Source organism: Sinocyclocheilus rhinocerous, unplaced genomic scaffold (assembly GCF_001515625.1).
Source record: "Sinocyclocheilus rhinocerous isolate Xijiao unplaced genomic scaffold, SAMN03320098_v1.1 scaffold2468, whole genome shotgun sequence".
NCBI lineage: Eukaryota > Metazoa > Chordata > Actinopteri > Cypriniformes > Cyprinidae > Sinocyclocheilus > Sinocyclocheilus rhinocerous.
Window position 1 is genome coordinate 320,158 of NW_015655382.1, and position 17,942 is coordinate 338,099.

Here is a 17,942-nt window from a genome sequence, read left to right on the forward strand (position 1 = left end):
CACATTGAGCAGCATTAACTACACAGATCCGTTGTTCACTGACGAGCTGCGCAAAAACTCGCGCGAATATGAACGTGGTTTGGCGCAGCTCGTCAGTGAACAACGGCTCTGTGTAGTTAATGCTGCTCAATGTGAAAGCACGCACGTGATGGAGATTTACCGCTGATTACAGAACCGGCTTTCTGACAAGATGCGCGTTAAATATCGCATACGATTTATCGTGCAGCCCTAAAAGGGAGTAAGAACTCTTTGTTGAAAGTCAATTAATATGCTGAGGTAATGTCTTCTGGGAGTGGCCTCTGATAATTGCTGCGGTTAGCCTGTGCCTTTAAACTGCTAGATGTAAATTCTGCTGAGTGGGAACAGTGTATCAGAGGCATTTTTCATCATGTCAGGTACCCTCTATGAATTCAATGTCATGAATTCTGTAGTCTTGGCATAAGGTTTTGTGCATTATTGGACCAAATAAAAAAGCTATACTGTATATACTGTACAGCATAAAATCCCTCAGCATTCCTTATATGTGCACACGTGATCAGAAGTGTTGGTACCCTTGGTAAATATGATCAAAGAAGGCTATGAAAATTAATCTGCATTGTTAATCCTTTTGATCTTTTATTTAAAAATTCACAAAAATCTAACCTTTCATTGGAGAATAAGAATTTAAAATGGGGGGAAATATAATTTTGAAATAAATGTTTTTCTCTAATACACATTGGACACAATTAACGGCACCCTTTTATTCAATGCTTTTTGAAACCAAAATAGTATAGGAGTTGTCTCCTATAATGCCTGATGAGGTTAGAGAACACCTGACAAGAGATCAGAGACCATTCCTTCATCCAGAATCACTCCAGACCCTTCAGATTCCCAGCTCCATGATGGTGCTTCTCCTCTTCAGTTCACCACACTCATTTTCTATATGGTGCAGGTCAGGGAACTGGAATGGCCAGGCCAGAAGCTTGGTTTTGTTCCCAGTGACCCATTTTTGTGTTGTTTTCAAGGTTTGTTTTTAGATTATTGTCCGGTTGGAAGATCCAAACATGGCCCATTATAAGATTTCTAACAGAGTCAGTCACATTTTGATTTTTTATCTGTTGGTATTTGATAGAATCAATTATGATAGAATCAATTATGCCATGTGTCTAAACAAGATGTCCAGGACCTCCAGCAGCAAAATAGGCCCACAACATTAAAAATACAGCAGTATATTTTATTGTACACATGGGGTACTTTTTATCCCTGTGTTCACCAAACCCATCTTGAGGGTTTGCTGCTAAAAAGCTAATTTTTTAGTTACATCTGACCAAAGAAACCAGTCCCATTTGAAGTTCCAGTCGTGTCTAACTAAATATGCTGGAGATTGTTTTTTGGTGAAAGAATTTTCTTTTCTTGATTTTTTTTCTTGAAGCCCTCCCAAACAACATGTGGTGATGTAGGTGCTGTTTGATAATTTTTTTAAGGTTTTCGGACCCCGAAACTCAACCTTTTTCTGCAATTCTCCAGCTGTGATCCTTGAAGAGTCTTTGGCCACTCAAACTCTCCTTCTCACCGTGCATTAGGATGATATAGACACTAGCGTTTGGCGATGTCTACAAAATTGGCATCGGATGATGTCTACAGTGAAACATTGCGATGGACGATGACATCAGGAGGGGGGATCCATATTCAGAAAGGCACGGAAAACAAATAACGATGGCTAACATGTGCCTGTTACATTACAGTACATAAAATTTCACTTACCACATAAACAGAGTAAGGAGAGATGACTGAGGACGACGGTGAATAATTTGCAGATCCTGAGCACCACTGACAAACATCTAATCTTGTAAAATGTGTGGTAAGTATTGCCGCTCCGTAGTATAAACAGAGTACGTGCGATCGCGAATCTCGAAAGTGAAAGTGAAACTAAAAGCGATCGTGCATTCAAAAGCACGATGCCAGTTTCAATGCCAGGTATAATAGCGGCTCCCCAATTCTGACCATGTGTGTAAGCTATTTAATTAAATTTGAAGGAAAAGGGTACTCTTGTCTCCAGGTGGTGTCCGTTCATGCACTACCAGGATTGAGAGAATTGCAGAGACATCTTGTGGGAGAGGAGGAATATTACACATACTAGTTTTATACGAGCATGCAAATTATTTTGGAAAAAAATGCTTGCAATGCAAGTTAATTTGTTTGTTTGTTTTTAACAGAATAACTATCTTGTGTTTATGGCTGAGCTCTTCTGGTGGTTCGAGGTTGTTAAGCCGCCATTCGTCCAGCCTCAGGTGCTGGAAACTGAAGGTAGACTAATATTACAATAGAATGTATTTCCCAGAATTATTAGCCAATGGTGTTTACGTTTATATACCGACACATTTGTCTTGTCCTTTATAGTACCAGCCCCTTCACTGAAAAATCTGCCATCTGTGCCCATCTCAAAAGTCACAAAGAGAAGTTTCATGGAAAGACCTCCTAGTCCGGACAGACCAAGGTATATCAAAAGTCTCTTTTATTGAAAACTTCCCCTTTCTACTTTATTTACTTTGAATGCCTGTTGAAATTCAAATGTAAAATTGGATGGATATTCATATTTTTTTATGTTCATGTTAAAGTCTCCCTCTCCGACCTCAATCACAGAATTCAGGCTCAGGTAAAGTTAAAAGACCTAAAAAATGTTTTATGATAACAAAATATAAGTCTTAATTTGAAATGCACCCAGTACTATGTTATATGTGTGCTGTACAGGTGAGATCAAGCGATCAACCTCAATGTCATTTGTGGAAAGCTTCATGGGTACTTGGCCCAAAGAGAAGAAGTAAGTGCAAATTAATTTCATTATTGAGAATTAAAGACATCGAGTTTGAAACTACATGCCATTGGATACCATCCTCTCTTCTTTCTCCAGGTCTGCTGCTCAGGGAGTGTCCTTTGAAATCCCATTTGATAAAGAGAGCACCAATCAAACACCCACTGGCCGAGGGATGACTCGGTCTGTCAGCACTGAAGGTTTTGGTTTCAAGATACCCCACGGCACCAGGGGCATCAAGAGAAACCTGTCCTTTCAGCCTGTCAACGGAAAGAACATGGGCATCGAGGAGGAATGCTGTCCTGACAGCCTGTCAGGAAACCATAATGGCCGTCTAAATGGCTCAGGGCCACCTAGCATCGAAGAGGCTCTTGAGATCATCCACAACTCAGAGAAGAAATCTCAGAGCCCCAGGGACCATGCGCCCAGTGAGGGCTTCTTTCTTCACCTCCGGCATAAATGTGAATTGAACCCTGAAGCAAAGGATGGCGAGCTAGTCTCAGTTTCAGAAACGTCCAAAGGGGTTGCTAGCACATCCACCACTGAAGTAGACACCGGCATACATGTGTGGACGGAGGACATCCAAGAGACCCTAGATGAGGACTCATCCCTTAGGGATTGTACTGTCAGTATGGAGCTTGATACGGATCAAGACTTTGAGGCAAGAGCTTGCCATAGCCAGGGCTCTACAAGCCCATGTCCCAGCAGCCTAAGCAGCAAGTCCCCTGCCGGAAGCGCCCCTGCTTTTACACCTGGAATTAAGATGACCAGCTTTGCTGAGCAGAAATTCCGTAAACTGAATCCAAACGTGGAGGCCAAAGGTGCTGCATCCCAAAGTACAGCACCAGACAGTTCAGATCTCGGCATTCCTCACTCTGTTTCCTGGGCTCCTTCACCTGAGGTCAGCCCTGCACATCAGCCATCCAAGGATCCGGCCCAGGCCATGGCTGCAGAAATGGTGCAGCTGCGCATGAGACTTGAAGAGAAGCGTCGAGCCATTGAGGCTCAGAAGAAGAAAGTAGAGGCTGCTTTTACCCGGCACCGTCAGAAGATGGGACGCAGTGCTTTCCTCACAGTTGTCAAGAGGAAAGGAGTAGATGGCACCTCACCTTCTCAAGAGGACACTCCCAGCTCAGAGGGAAGCAAGACGCCAGCGGAGACACCTCAGCCCGTCAAGTCTCCGGTGAAGTCTGCGGGGGAGGACGGTACATCCGAGGCGGACCTGATGGAATACACACGCTCCATTGAGAAGCTCAATGCTTCCCTGAGCTTCTTGCAGAGTGAGATGCAGCGGCTGGCCCAGCAGCAGGAGGTAATCATGCAGATGCGGGAGCAACAGGCTTGGGTTGTGTCGCCACCTCAACCTTCGCCACAGAAGCAAGTGCGAGAGCTCAGAGGGAGTGGGGCACGCTCTTCAGGCTCTCCCTCACCTGCAGATTCTCCTAGAGCTACGCACCGTTCCCCTACAAACCTTAAGAGGAAGTCTGCTTCTTTCCATTCCAAGACACCAAGGACACCCAGACCCAGTGAGCTAAAGATCACTCCTTTCAACCGAGTCCTGACCGTTCCACAGTCGGTGGACAGCATACCACGCTTGAGAAGGTTCTCCCCATCTCAGTCCGTGTCCTGCTCATTTTCTTATTTGGGAAAAGAGAAGAAACCACCATCAGGAGCTGAAGCCACAGACAAGGACATAGAACAAGGCCTTGAGTCGTTGTCAATTGAATGTTCTACTGGTACCATCACCTCCCCAACCAAAGAAACCCAACAGGCTGTAACCGAAGACGCTGACTTGTCAGCCAAGGAGCCAGTAGATAGGGGAGAGGAGAGCAAGATGGAGAACAAACCAACTGAGGAAAGGGACCAGCTGAAGAAGCCAACAAATGCGATTAAGCCGGTTGTGGAATCTAGTGTGTCTGAGGTTTTGTCGCAGATTGTAATGGAGACCGTCATTGTCACTCCCACTGAGCCAGTTGACATCACCCATCAGACCAACAAAAATTTGATTGAGGTTCCACTGTCTGTTCTCAAGCCCCTGGATGGACAGACGTTGGAAGAGGAAGGCGAGAAGGAGACTTCAGGGGAAAATCTAGACGATGAGCAGAAAATGTGCTGTGGATTCTTTTTCAAGGTAGATATGAATGTCAGAGGATCCTTGTCTTAATCTGTAGATTAAGAAACCTCGTAAATAAACTCTACTACTACCATATGTGAATACTTAGTGGTGAATGCTAAGGCAAGTGTCACTATTGCTATAGCTTACTGTTAGCAGTTTGAACTTAAAGGGAAGGTTCACCCAAAAATTCAGAAAACAAATTAAGATATTTTAATGAGATCCGAGAGCTCTCTGACCCCCAGCAATGTAACTACCACGTTGAAGGCCCAGAAAGGTAGTAAGGACATCGTTAAAATAAGGCGCTTTCGCACAACATAGTTCTAGGAACTAGCCAGCATGGAGAACCAATTTCTCCCTCGGGCCATTTTCCTGGTTGCATTCACACCGGCAGCAGGAACTCTGAAGCGGCCTTGTAATGGAGACCGTCATTGTCACTCCCACTGAGCCAGTTGACATCACCCATCAGACCAACAAAAATTTGATTGAGGTTCCACTGTCTGTTCTCAAGCCCCTGGATGGACAGGCGTTGGAAGAGGAAGGCGAGAAGGAGACTTCAGGGGAAAATCTAGACGATGAGCAGAAAATGTGCTGTGGATTCTTTTTCAAGGTAGATATGAATGTCAGAGGATCCTTGTCTTAATCTGTAGATTAAGAAACCTCGTAAATAAACTCTACTACTACCATATGTGAATACTTAGTGGTGAATGCTAAAGCAAGTGTCACTATTGCTATAGCTGTTAGCAGTTTGAACTTAAAGGGAAGGTTCACCCAAAAATTCAGAACACAAATTAAGATATTTTAATGAGATCCGAGAGCTCTCTGACCCCCAGCAATGTAACTACCACGTTGAAGGCCCAGAAAGGTAGTAAGGACATCGTTAAAATAAGGCGCTTTCGCACAACATAGTTCTAGGAACTAGCCAGCATGGAGAACCAATTTCTCCCTCGGGCCATTTTCCTGGTTGCATTCACACCGGCAGCAGGAACTCTGAAGCGGCCCAGGTGACGTTTTTATTCGTGGCATTTACAAACATCAACCGATGAATGGAGGACGCCACATTCAGATTTGTTTTTGATGTGTCTCATGGGTTCCGTGATAATGGAGATGGAATGTAAACACACAATTTACGAGATTAAAAGAGCACAAAAATCTGACTAAATCTCCTATGACAACTTGCAGTGTTATCATCGAGGCTGTGAAAAGAACAAAACGCTGCAGACAACAGGGAAATGCCGTTATTGGTATTTTCCATGTTCGTGGAGTAATTGTTTACATGGATTTTTAAAAATGCCAGGTAGCTGGTGTTTCGAGCTAAATTGGTTCCCCCAAACTGAGTTCCTTGAACTAAATACGTTCCTAGTTCCTGCGGTGCCAAGACGGCAAAAAGCGGGAACTTCCGCCAATAGTTCTAGGAACTATGAAAAGGTTCCACCGGTGCGATAGCGCCTATAGTCCATATGAACTTGGTTCAACTGTAATTTTATGAAGCTACAAGAATACTTTTTATGTGCAAAAACAAAAATAACGACTTTATTCAACAATTTATTCCGCATGCATCGCAGTACTCTTGTGAGCACACGTCGACTGACACAGAAGAGAAGAAATTGTTGAATAAAGTTGTTATTTTTGTTTTCTTTGCACACAAACGACTTTATTCAACAATTTATTCCGCATGCATCGCAGTACTCTTGTGAGCGCACGTCGACTGACACAAGAGAAGAAATTGTTGAATAAAGTTGTTATTTTTGTTTTCTTTGCACACAAAAAGTTTTCTCATAGCATTATAAATAAAATAAAAATATTTTATTTAATTTTTTTATTTTTTGTTCTGTCACTGTCATTCTGTTACACTGTGGAAGCTTCTGTCACGAAAACAAATTCCTCGTATGTGTAAACATATCTGGCAATAAAGCTCATTCTGATTCTGATTCTGATAAAATTAAAGTTGAACCACTGATGTCACATGGACTATTTTAATGTTTTCCTTACTACCTTTCTGGGCCTTGAACGTGTCAGTTGCATTGCTGTCTATGTAGGGTCAGAAAGCGCTTGGATTTCATCAAAAATATCTTAATTTGTCTTCTGAAGATGAACGAAGGTCTTACAGGTTTGAAACAACATGAGTAATTAATGACAATTTTCATTTTTGGGTGAACTATGTCTTTAAGGTAATTTACGTGTTAAATTTAGGTGTGATCAACTCTTGTCACACACCATTTGGTCTATGAACATGAATGCTAACTTAAATTATATGGTTTGTTGAGGATATTTTCTTGACTTGATGGCGAGCTATGTTGTCTTGGGCCAGCAAGTAACCACCTAGAGAACCTTAACAATAGCCTAGCAATTTGTTAAAACCACACAGAACAACTTAGCAAACAGCTAACAATGCTCTAGCAGCTATCCAGAACACTTAAGCAGTGTGGTGGCAAGTGCCTGCTACATTTTATTAAGAAACCTTTAAAAATCTAGCTGTTTTATCTGTTAAGGGCCATAGTTATAACCCAAAATGGCGTATTATCATAGCTTTAGCTCAGGAAAATGCTGTGTGACTATATAACATATGAAATTATTTTTAGTCGCAGAAGGAGGTTAGCTTGGGACAGATCCCTAGAAAATGCAGCTGTTTGATCTAGGTCAGAAAACTAAGTCAAATAAATAATTTATTTTATGGTGTTAGTGTTCTGCAGGGAGTCTGAGCAGTGTAGTGGATCTGGCTCATCCAGACTGGTCACATCAACATCAGTATATTGCCTTCAGTTTCCTTGTTCAGATACTTGATAGACCTGAACATAAGACATTAACAGAGATTCTTAATGTCCATTCTGATAATGTGTTCATGTTGTAAGGATGATATGAAGGAAGAGGATAGCATGGCCATAAAGCGAGCAGCACTTCTGGAGAAAAGGCTGAGAAGAGAACGAGAGAGCCAGCAGAGGAAACAACAGCTGGAGGCGGAGCTTGAGCAAAAGAAAGAAGAGGCCAGGTAACATCCAGCCCAGCTGTCAGTCACTAAATCTAAACTCCTCCCCCTCATTCTTAATTGCAATATTTGTCTTTTTCCACAGACTGAAAGCAGAGGAAGACCGCATGAAGAAGGAAGAAGACAAAGCCCGACGGGAATTTATCAAACAGGAGTACCTGAGGAGAAAACAGCTGAAGCTTATGAAGGACATGGACACGCTTGTCAAACCGCGTCCTGCGGGGGCCAAACAGAGGAAACAACGGCCCAAGTCCATCCACAGAGATGTGATGGAGTCCCCCAGGACTCCTGTCAGGGCCACGGCAGGTAAAGGGTGTCCCCTACTGGCAAAGCTCAGCACTGCATGCTTTGTGCTACTCTCAGCCTTTTCCTGTCCAGCTCACTGCATCCCTCTGTATTTCCTTCTAACAAGTACTCTAGATCTTTACTTGCTCTAAATATCTATTCTAACCAATTTATTAACTTTCTAACTTATTTCCAACTAATTTCAAAGTACTCTTTTGAATTAATTTAACCAATCTGGCTGAATTATTTTAGGAATCTTTCAAATTACACTCTTTTGTGTGTGTTTAGACAGTTTGAAGAAGTTAGAAAGATAATACCTTAATTGCAGAGAGCTGTACTGTTATGAGGGTAACACAAAGTTTGGCGGGCTTGCTGTTATCTTGTGTAACTGTGGGTCCTGTCCTGCTTTGTTGAATGCTAACTTAAATTATATGGTTTGTTGAGGATATTTTCTTGACTTGATGGCGAGCTATGTTGTCTTGGGCCAGCAAGTAACCACCTAGAGAACCTTAACAATAGCCTAGCAATTTGTTAAAACCACACAGAACAACTTAGCAAACAGCTAACAATGCTCTAGCAGCTATCCAGAACACTTAAGCAGTGTGGTGGCAAGTGCCTGCTACATTTTATTAAGAAACCTTTAAAAATCTAGCTGTTTTATCTGTTAAGGGCCATAGTTATAACCCAAAATGGCGTATTATCATAGCTTTAGCTCAGGAAAATGCTGTGTGACTATATAACATATGAAATTATTTTTAGTCGCAGAAGGAGGTTAGCTTGGGACAGATCCCTAGAAAATGCAGCTGTTTGATCTAGGTCAGAAAACTAAGTCAAATAAATAATTTATTTTATGGTGTTAGCGTTCTGCAGGGAGTCTGAGAAGTGTTGCGTATCTGGCTCATCCAGACTCGTCACATTAACATCAGTAAATTGCCTTCAGATTCCTTGTTCAGATACTTGATAGACCTGAAACATAAGACATTAACAGAGATTCTTAATGTCCATTCTGATAATGTGTTCATGTTGTAAGGATGATATGAAGGAAGAGGATAGCATGGCCATAAAGCGAGCAGCACTTCTGGAGAAAAGGCTGAGAAGAGAACGAGAGAGCCAGCAGAGGAAACAACAGCTGGAGGCGGAGCTTGAGCAAAAGAAAGAAGAGGCCAGGTAACATCCAGCCCAGCTGTCAGTCACTAAATCTAAACTCCTCCCCCTCATTCTTAATTGCAATATTTGTCTTTTTCCACAGACTGAAAGCAGAGGAAGACCGCATGAAGAAGGAAGAAGACAAAGCCCGACGGGAATTTATCAAACAGGAGTACCTGAGGAGAAAACAGCTGAAGCTTATGAAGGACATGGACACGCTTGTCAAACCGCGTCCTGCGGGGGCCAAACAGAGAAAACCACGGCCCAAGTCCATCCACAGAGATGTGATGGAGTCCCCCAGGACTCCTGTCAGGGCCATGGCAGGTAAAGGGCGCCCCCTACTGGCAAAGCCCGGCACTGCATGCTTTGTGCTACTCTCAGCCTTTTCCTGTCCAGCTCACTGCATCCCTCTGTATTTCCTTCTAACAAGTACTCTAGATCTTTACTTGCTCTAAATATCTATTCTAACCAATTTATTAACTTTCTAACTAATTTCCAACTAATTTCAAAGTACTCTTTTGAATTAATTTAACCAATCTGGCTGAATTCTTTTAGGAATCTTTCAAATTACACTCTTTTGTGTGTGTTTAGACAGTTTGAAGAAGTTAGAAAGATAATACCTTAATTGCAGAGAGCTGTACTGTTATGAGGGTAACACAAAGTTTGGCGGGCTTGCTGTTATCTTGTGTAACTGTGGGTCCTGTCCCGTTTTGTTTTGCATCCAGGTTCACGACCTCGTGTTTTTTCAGTGTCCAGCCTGTCTCTGGCGTCTCTTGGCGATAATGACAGTGTCAACTCAGATAAGAAAACACAAAGGTAAGAAGCACTTCAAGTAGTCAGCAGAATGAGAATATGTTTACTTCCTTGTTTCCCTGCAATTCTATATATTTCTCTAGCTTTACTGTACAATACTAACCCAGTGTCCTTTGGATTCTCTGTATTTTTTCCTTCTTGTTCTTGAATGTTCTTGCTTCTTAGAAGCAATAGCTTAGCATCTGGCAGTCTTTTCTTCTTTTTGAGCTCTCCTCGTGTGAGAAATAGAAGGTCAGTCCTAGTTAAGAAAGACTCTTTGCGCTTCCATCTTCTGTTCAAGAAGAACATCCTGTTTTGCTTTGAGTTCGGCAGCAACACGAGGAACGATCCCCCATCTTTGAACAATAAAGATGGCTACTATAGCTCACCCATCACAGCTTTTTTTGTTTCATTTTGTCATTATTAAACAAGCAAAGATTTAAGGTCACTTACCCTTTATACTGACACTGAATGGCACTGAAACTTCAAAAACACAAAAATAAAGATCTGCACTTCACACGTTTGCTAGAGGCTTATTTAGAAGCTTCCATAATGTTATTAAAATAACTGTTTTTTAAATTAAACTTCTTAATACATGTTGCTGGTCTTAACATGCATTTAATATTCTGTTGCTTTCTCTAATACGTCACATTAAAAGTATTTTATTTTTGTTGTTTCGTTTGATGCTGATACCAGGGAAATTACATGCATAAAAAAATATTATTTATGATTAAGAGCTTTAATTCAGTCACTGCTTGATTTTGCATGAGAGCAGTTGTTGTTGGTAGATGTATCAGAATCTGATGGATTGCAGGACTCAGTTTTTCATGTCATCCCAGTAGGCCTGACTCAGCAGATGGTTGCCTGTCGCCCACTCGCTCCAGCAGCCGTAACGGAGAGAAAGACTGGGAGAATGGTTCAACCACATCCTCACTGACATCCAACACCGAATACACAGGTTAAAATACTAAAATTTTCCACAATATTTATTGGCTGCGGCTCCACCTCCAGTCCAGCAGAGGGAACCTGTATACTGTCTACATCTAAGCTTTTCTAAATGACCAAACGTTTGAACATACTGAACATAATACAATTTTAATGTATCCACCTTATTCTTCAACGCGGAAGTAAGCCTATGGGCGAGACTTACAGTTCATTAGCCGCTATAGGAAAATAACGAGAAGAATTACAACATGCAATGTGTTCGTAATTAAGATGATACATTAAAATAATATGGTAAGACACCAATTTGCAATATCAAGCAGCAAAACGAGCGGTTTTGTACAGCTAAAAATAGCTGGACGCGGATGAGACCGGAAGCAAGACCCATAAAATTCGCAAATGGCTGCGCCCCTTTTTACAGGAAGAATAAGGTGGATAAAACATGCTCAGAACTTCAGGTGACAGCTCCCTCTAGAGGACTGGAGGTTGCACAGCAGACTCCAAAGGTACAATAACTTTTATATTGTGTTATGACATTACATAATACCACCTCTTTGCTGCAGGTCCCAAATTATATAAGGAGCCCAGTGCAAAGTCAAATAAGCATATAATTCAGAATGCTTTGACACATTGCTGTTTGGCTGGCAAAGTCAATGAAGGACAGAAAAACAAGATTTTGGAAGTAAGCATGTCCATTTTACAATTATTACTACTATTATTATTTAGTAATGATATTTTATTTAACAAATAAATTAAATGAATAAAAAAACAATACATAATATACATTTAATTTGTGCATTTAATAAAAAAAAAATTATATTAAAAATTGTGTAATGTTGAATAGTTTATGTGTTAATTTAATTAATTAATTTTATTCCCCCCATTAAATTTATATTATACATTTTATTCATCATATTTATTTGTTTTCTCAAGGAAATGGAGAAATCAGGGGCCAACAACTTCCTGATCCTGTTCCGAGATTCCGGCTGCCAGTTCCGCTCGCTCTACACCAACTGCCCTGACACAGAGGAGATCAACAAATTGACCGGCATCGGTCCTAAAACCATCTCGCGCAAGATGATCGACGGCCTCTACAAGTACAACTCTGATAGGAAGCAGTTCAGCCAAATTCCAGCCAAGACCATGTCGGCAAGCGTCGATGCCATCACGATCCACAGCCACCTGTGGCAGACCAAAAAACCAGGAACGCCGAAGAAAGTAGCGGCCGTGAAGTCCTAGTGTTTCTCGACGGCGGACGTACACAATCTCAATGCACTTGTTTGTACATAAAGGAATCCTACAACACTTTTTACACTCTTCCGTCAGTTGTCGTTCGGACACACAAGATTATGCACTACTGGAATGTAAAACTCTATGGGGTGGCAAATGGATCAAACTCATGTGAGACTGTGTGATTCAAGTTGTTTTACTGCACGTGTTGTTTTTATATAAATGTGCCAAAAAAAAAGGAAAATAATGAAAAGTTGTCATTGATGACCTGTTATTTTAATTTGGTACACTAAAGCACTGAATGTTCTTAGTTTGTACAGAAATCTCGCACATATGTTGACGTGTGGCCTTATGTTGCTTTTTGTCTATGTTTTTATTTGAATAATTTTTTACGACTGTCCTGATACGATTGTACGGCTGCTTATGGAAAGGTTCTCACATGCATAGCTTGTGATTATAACAGTTTAGTACTGTAAGGGAATCCTGTCATATCTAGTATACATTAACCAGTGTGCTAATGTGCAGTGAGTGGTTTAGTTTGCAGGCCGAACCCACTTTTGATGGGTTTTAACATTATCTAATGGCATTGATTCACAGCAGGATTGTGAATTCATTTCATTCCGTTCCTGGGGGGGGGTCGGGGTTGGACCGACTGATGGAAATGTTCAGCATAATGATCTATTTAATCAATATTTATCTTTCATTAAAAGGTCTTAAATAAGATTAGGGGTTAGAAAACCAAACCTTTCTGTCGGTGCGATTAAAAAAAAATCAGGTGGACTGAATTGTTTGAACGATATTTCCATGGATGAAGATGAATAACATCATGTGCTGGAGTCATAATTATTTTCAAAATACTTTTGTACTGTTATGTATGCTTGTGGTGACTGATCTGAAGTATTTTCCTGTCCCAGGTCACGCAAAAGTATTAAAAGCAGTTTACCAAATTATATATTTTCCCGGATTGTTGGAGCCATTTCCGTGTTTTGCGACTGAGGGCTAAATCGTTTGATTGGTAAATTATTTTAAATAATAAAAATAATTTTTTGACTTGTTTATAAGGGGTTAAGACATGCCGCATTTTTACGCCTGGAGTCTGTGTGGCATTTTAAGATGTTACGAATCTCAGTCTATTAGCATTTCCCCTTAAAGTGTGATCATCTTAGTGAAATGTTGGTGAAAATATGAATTTTCGTTGGCGAAAAGGTCCATTGGTAACAGTGAAGCCATGAAGAAGGCACTGTCAAACCAAGCAGCTTTTTATTGGCCAAAGTGCAAAATTTGTGTGAATCTGTTGTGAAATCTGCAAGCGGGGAAGTCATGGCCTAATGGTTAGAGAGTCAGACTCGTAATCCAAAGGTTGCGGGTTCGAGTCTCGTACCGGCAGGGATTGTGGGTGGGGGGAGTGAATGTACAGCGCTCTCTCCCACCTTCAATACCACGACTGAGGTGTCCTTGAGCAAGGCACCGAACCCCCAACTGCTCCCCGGGAGCACTTTGGATGGGTTAAATTCCAAGTATGGGTCACCATACTTGGCCACATGTCATGTCACTTTTTCACTTCACTTAATTTCGCCAGCAAAAATTCGCCAGATTATAGTAGCTAAATTAAACCACACCTTTAATCCTTTTAAGGCAGAATGTGGCTGTATACGGGTAGAGGCTTTGTTGCCTGACAAAAAAAAAAAACGGCCTTCCTTTTGTGCCCTTTATTTCATAAGGAATTGTAAAAACTGCAGTAATTTTTGGTGCTTGCCTCTCGAAACATAAACTTGCACACCTGTTCTCCCATTCCAACATTTCTTGAGTAGTTTGAGTGATGTGTCGGTGTTTGGAATGGAAATATGTGCACAGCCCTGAATACACGGTAGAATGGTACTACTGGAAACAAATGTTATTTCAATCCACAAACAAGGTTATTAAACTGTAAATGAGCACGATAGAAAACTGTACAGTGTGTGTTCTCTAATCTCTCCAGCACGTCTCTCTCTCTCTTATTTTCTTTCAGGCGCTCTGCTGTCATATTGTTCAAGTAACATGTTCGATTTCAATTGCATTCAATAAATTTCGCATGGCCTCATGTGCAGCCTGCTGATTATTGTTTGACTTTAATGAATATGTAATAAAATTTCATCAATATTTGCAACAATGTATAGCCTACTAAAATTTTTGTAGTTACTAGAAACGCTGCACACTTAAATAGAAGTATGAGTGCTAGAATAATAATAAACTATTTTAGTAATTTAAGAGTATTTCTAGTACTCAAGAGTGGCTAATTAAAGAATCACTCTTAAATATTTATGCCCATATGTCCTGTCAAGAGAAAATATTCAAAAATCTCTTGCATTATCCGTAAACACAGTGTTGAAGTAATCTAAGGTGTTTGTAGCCAACATTGTGGATTTTTTTGAATGTTTCTTCTTGAATTTTTCATTCCATCAACACTTTTAAAGCATCAATGATTCATGACTTACAAATGTGTATTTCATAATACTAAAATGGTTTAATTTGAGTTCGTATATCATTGTTCAAGATTCTAACAGCCTTAATGAAAGCGACAATAGATAAGTTACCTCAGATCTTGAAAATAACTTAAAGGAAACAAAAACGTTCAAACTGTGACCTACGAGTGAACAGCTAAGTGTATTGTATGACAAAGACTGTAACAGTCACTGAGTATGTATTTTGAATAATGTTAAAATCGTTTCATCAGTAATAACTTGATTGTGTACTTACATATTTAGCTGCAGTGCGTTTGCAGAGAGAACCCGTCCATACGCCCTTCTGATTGGCTGTAATGAATTCCATTATAAATATATATTATAAAATAATTTAAATTTATATTACTATTATTTTTATTATATAATTTTACATTTACATTAAACTTTTGCCATTCTAAGACACAACTAAATACAAAAATAAAATCAAATGTAAAAAGTATAAAATAAAATAGTGTAAATAAGTACAGGTCATCTTCTATACTACAACATCTGATATTTTACAAGCATGAGGCAGCTGACAGGCGACTCACGACCGGAAGTTGACGTCACACGGTATCGCTCAGGTGTGGGTTGGGTTAAGACTGTACTTTACTGTCGATGCGTACATGCCTTCTGAAACAATATACGACAGACATTTATTCAGCCATTCAAGAGCATTCCTGACATCTCTGGTGAGTTGATTTATGTTTTTGGGCGACTTGTAGTAATATTTGTTTAGTCTAATTTAGTAGAATGAAAGACTTAAATACTTAATTAGGCGCTAGTCTTTCTGGTGTATATTAGTGTGTGTGTTCAGGCTTTATTGTGAATCCAATTGTGGATTATGTTTTCACTTTACTTAGACTAAATGTATTGATCAAGAGAAAAATGAATGAAAGAAGAAACGACAACTAAATAGACGTACAATATTATATTTGCACTTTTAAAATGGCTCCAGAAAGTATTTGTACGCTTAAAAATATCTAAATATCAAACCAAATTGCGTTAATTTTTGAATAACAATAGCACAAGCACAAGTCTGAAGCATTTTAAATGATAAAACAATATATGTATTGTTCAGAATGAGGACGAAAACTATTAACTTTGTCATTGTCAAATGATGCTGCTCAGTTAATGTGATGAAATTCACCTTTGCTTTGGTTAATTTAATAGGACAATTGTGAGGACTTAATACATCTACTAAAAATCAGCAGTTGAGTAAATGTAATTGCAAAACTAACTCAGAAAAGTGATTTAGAAAAACATCTGTGTGATATTTTGTTGATATATACACATTTTAAGCATGATTCCCAGTATTTTTGGGGGCCACTGTAATGTGTGACATATCACACTTAAAACACTGAGATAAACTCAACAGCTCCTCAAGTCCTGCTCGGACTTGCCTGAATGCTGGAAGGGAATGCTGCTTTTTTTTCACGCGCGTCTGTTTACCCAAGTCTTCATGTGGTGCACTTACTCGCTTACCTGCACTTTTAGGCTGAATACAATTTTTTACTGCCGTGGTTTGCAAAATATTTACTATAGTAGTGGTACAATTGCATTTTTGTTGTTGTTGTTCTACAAAGAGCTTTAAGCTTTAACTGATGCACGCCACCTCCAGCATTCACAATAATAAAGCGTATTTGTTTTAGGGAATTGAATGAACAAAGGCCTAACCCCATGAACTGGGTGTGTTTTTCCAACGTAAAAGTATTTCGCAATATAAGTGACACATGGAGTGTCATTGGAAAGCTCTAGGTTAATGAATCGCTGAGTGTTAGTTCAACCTGATCCACTTGAATACTCAGAAACCATTATCTTAAAGGTCAGTTAAAAAGGCCTATATTTATACGTGAAGCTGGAATTACAAGTTGTGCAAAGTGACAGTATGACATAACAGATATTAAAGAGATTTTATAGCTTTAACTTTTGTAATGAACACAACGTGTCATGAGGGTCTGTAGATGAGCTGTCATTGATATCACTTCCTGTTTCATGTTTTTTGTTCTGTTATTTTTTCTTTGTGCATTTTGTTTGTATCACATGACTTTGGATTTGGCAAATAAATAAATAATGAAATATGTCAAACTTCTGGTTTACTTTTCAAGAATTGCATTACTTTAATTAGGCTTTTTTTTTTTTTTGCTTCATTATCATATCAGGACAGCTGTGTCACCCTGACAGTTTTTACTTTATTTCCCCAAAAATATTACAAATATTTTTTTCTTTTTATTATTTTTCTTTTTATCTTAGAAGAGCTGCATTTAAGTAATTGTATTTACAAATTGAATTCAAATTTTATGATATGATAAATGTATAATAATTTTTTTTCTACATTTTAATGAATAAAAATAAATAAATTAGTGCCTCTATTTATTATTTCAAAACCTTTTTAAAAGGTATAATCATTATTATTAGTTTATAGTTAATGCTACAGACTGTTATATATCAGTTAGGTAGCAATAATTAAGTATTTGATTGTTCAAATAAATAAAAAGCACCTTCATTTTTTTTACAGTGCTAGTGTATAAATATAAACATAAATATATATGTTGGATGACAATATTTAAGGTACTGTATGTACAAATTGCATTTTTAATCAATCTTTCAATAAAATAAAACAATGGAATAAAGTGCCTTAATTTATCATTTGAAAACTCATAATTTGAATATATATATATATTTTTAGTAACACTATTTTATTAGTGCTGTCAAACGATTAATGGCGATTAATCGCATCCAAAATAAAAGTGTGTGCTGTTTATATTTATTATGTATTTATAAATACACACACATGCATGCATATATTTCAGAAAAATGTTGTTTAAATATTAAATATATTTTTATATAATATAAATTATATGAATATAAATATATACATGTAAATACATGTAATATTTTCAAAATATATACTGTATGTGTGTGTATTTATATATACATAATAAATATACACACGCATAAATTATGTAAACAAAAACTTTTATTTTGGATGCCATTAATCGCCATTAATCGTTTGACAGCACTACTTTTTATTATCATTTATCATCAAATACAGTTAATGCTGCACACTGTTGGCAAGTATGCAAATCTTGGCTGTGTTTGAAACTGTTCAAGTCTCCGAGCCCCGTGAGAATGTGAACATCTGGGAGAGGCTCGTCCAATAAGTCCTTACTCAGC

General features: G+C 39.0%; 2 protein-coding genes across 8 annotated transcripts in view; both read left to right on the plus strand.

Annotated features, from left to right (window-relative positions):
• LOC107717972 (calmodulin-regulated spectrin-associated protein 2-like) overlaps window positions 1-13,233 on the plus strand; it is a 54,766-nt gene extending 41,533 nt beyond the window's left edge. For 3 of the 7 annotated variants that reach the window (XM_016524879.1, XM_016524883.1, XM_016524885.1), the window contains 12 exons: window positions 2,196-2,286; window positions 2,380-2,476; window positions 2,598-2,635; window positions 2,731-2,800; window positions 2,891-4,764; window positions 5,357-5,514; window positions 7,757-7,893; window positions 7,976-8,196; window positions 10,047-10,137; window positions 10,953-11,071; window positions 11,619-11,737; window positions 11,989-13,233. In XM_016524879.1, coding sequence (XP_016380365.1) covers window positions 2,196-2,286; window positions 2,380-2,476; window positions 2,598-2,635; window positions 2,731-2,800; window positions 2,891-4,764; window positions 5,357-5,514; window positions 7,757-7,893; window positions 7,976-8,196; window positions 10,047-10,137; window positions 10,953-11,071; window positions 11,619-11,737; window positions 11,989-12,294 — 3,321 coding nt within the window. In that variant the 3' untranslated portion in view covers window positions 12,295-13,233. Of the gene's footprint in view, window positions 1-2,195; window positions 2,287-2,379; window positions 2,477-2,597; window positions 2,636-2,730; window positions 2,801-2,890; window positions 4,923-5,356; window positions 5,515-7,756; window positions 7,894-7,975; window positions 8,197-10,046; window positions 10,138-10,299; window positions 10,643-10,952; window positions 11,072-11,618; window positions 11,738-11,988 lie in introns of those variants that run through there. The other 4 variants (XM_016524881.1, XM_016524882.1, XM_016524880.1 and 1 more) reach the window with 4 other exon arrangements.
• Window positions 13,234-15,324: 2,091 nt separating this feature from the next.
• Window positions 15,325-17,942, plus strand: part of LOC107717973 (semaphorin-4E-like) — a 14,393-nt gene continuing 11,775 nt past the window's right edge. Inside the window, exon 1 of the mRNA XM_016524886.1 lies at window positions 15,325-15,457. The gene's annotated coding sequence lies outside the window, so the exon portion shown is untranslated. The remainder of the gene's footprint in view (window positions 15,458-17,942) is intronic.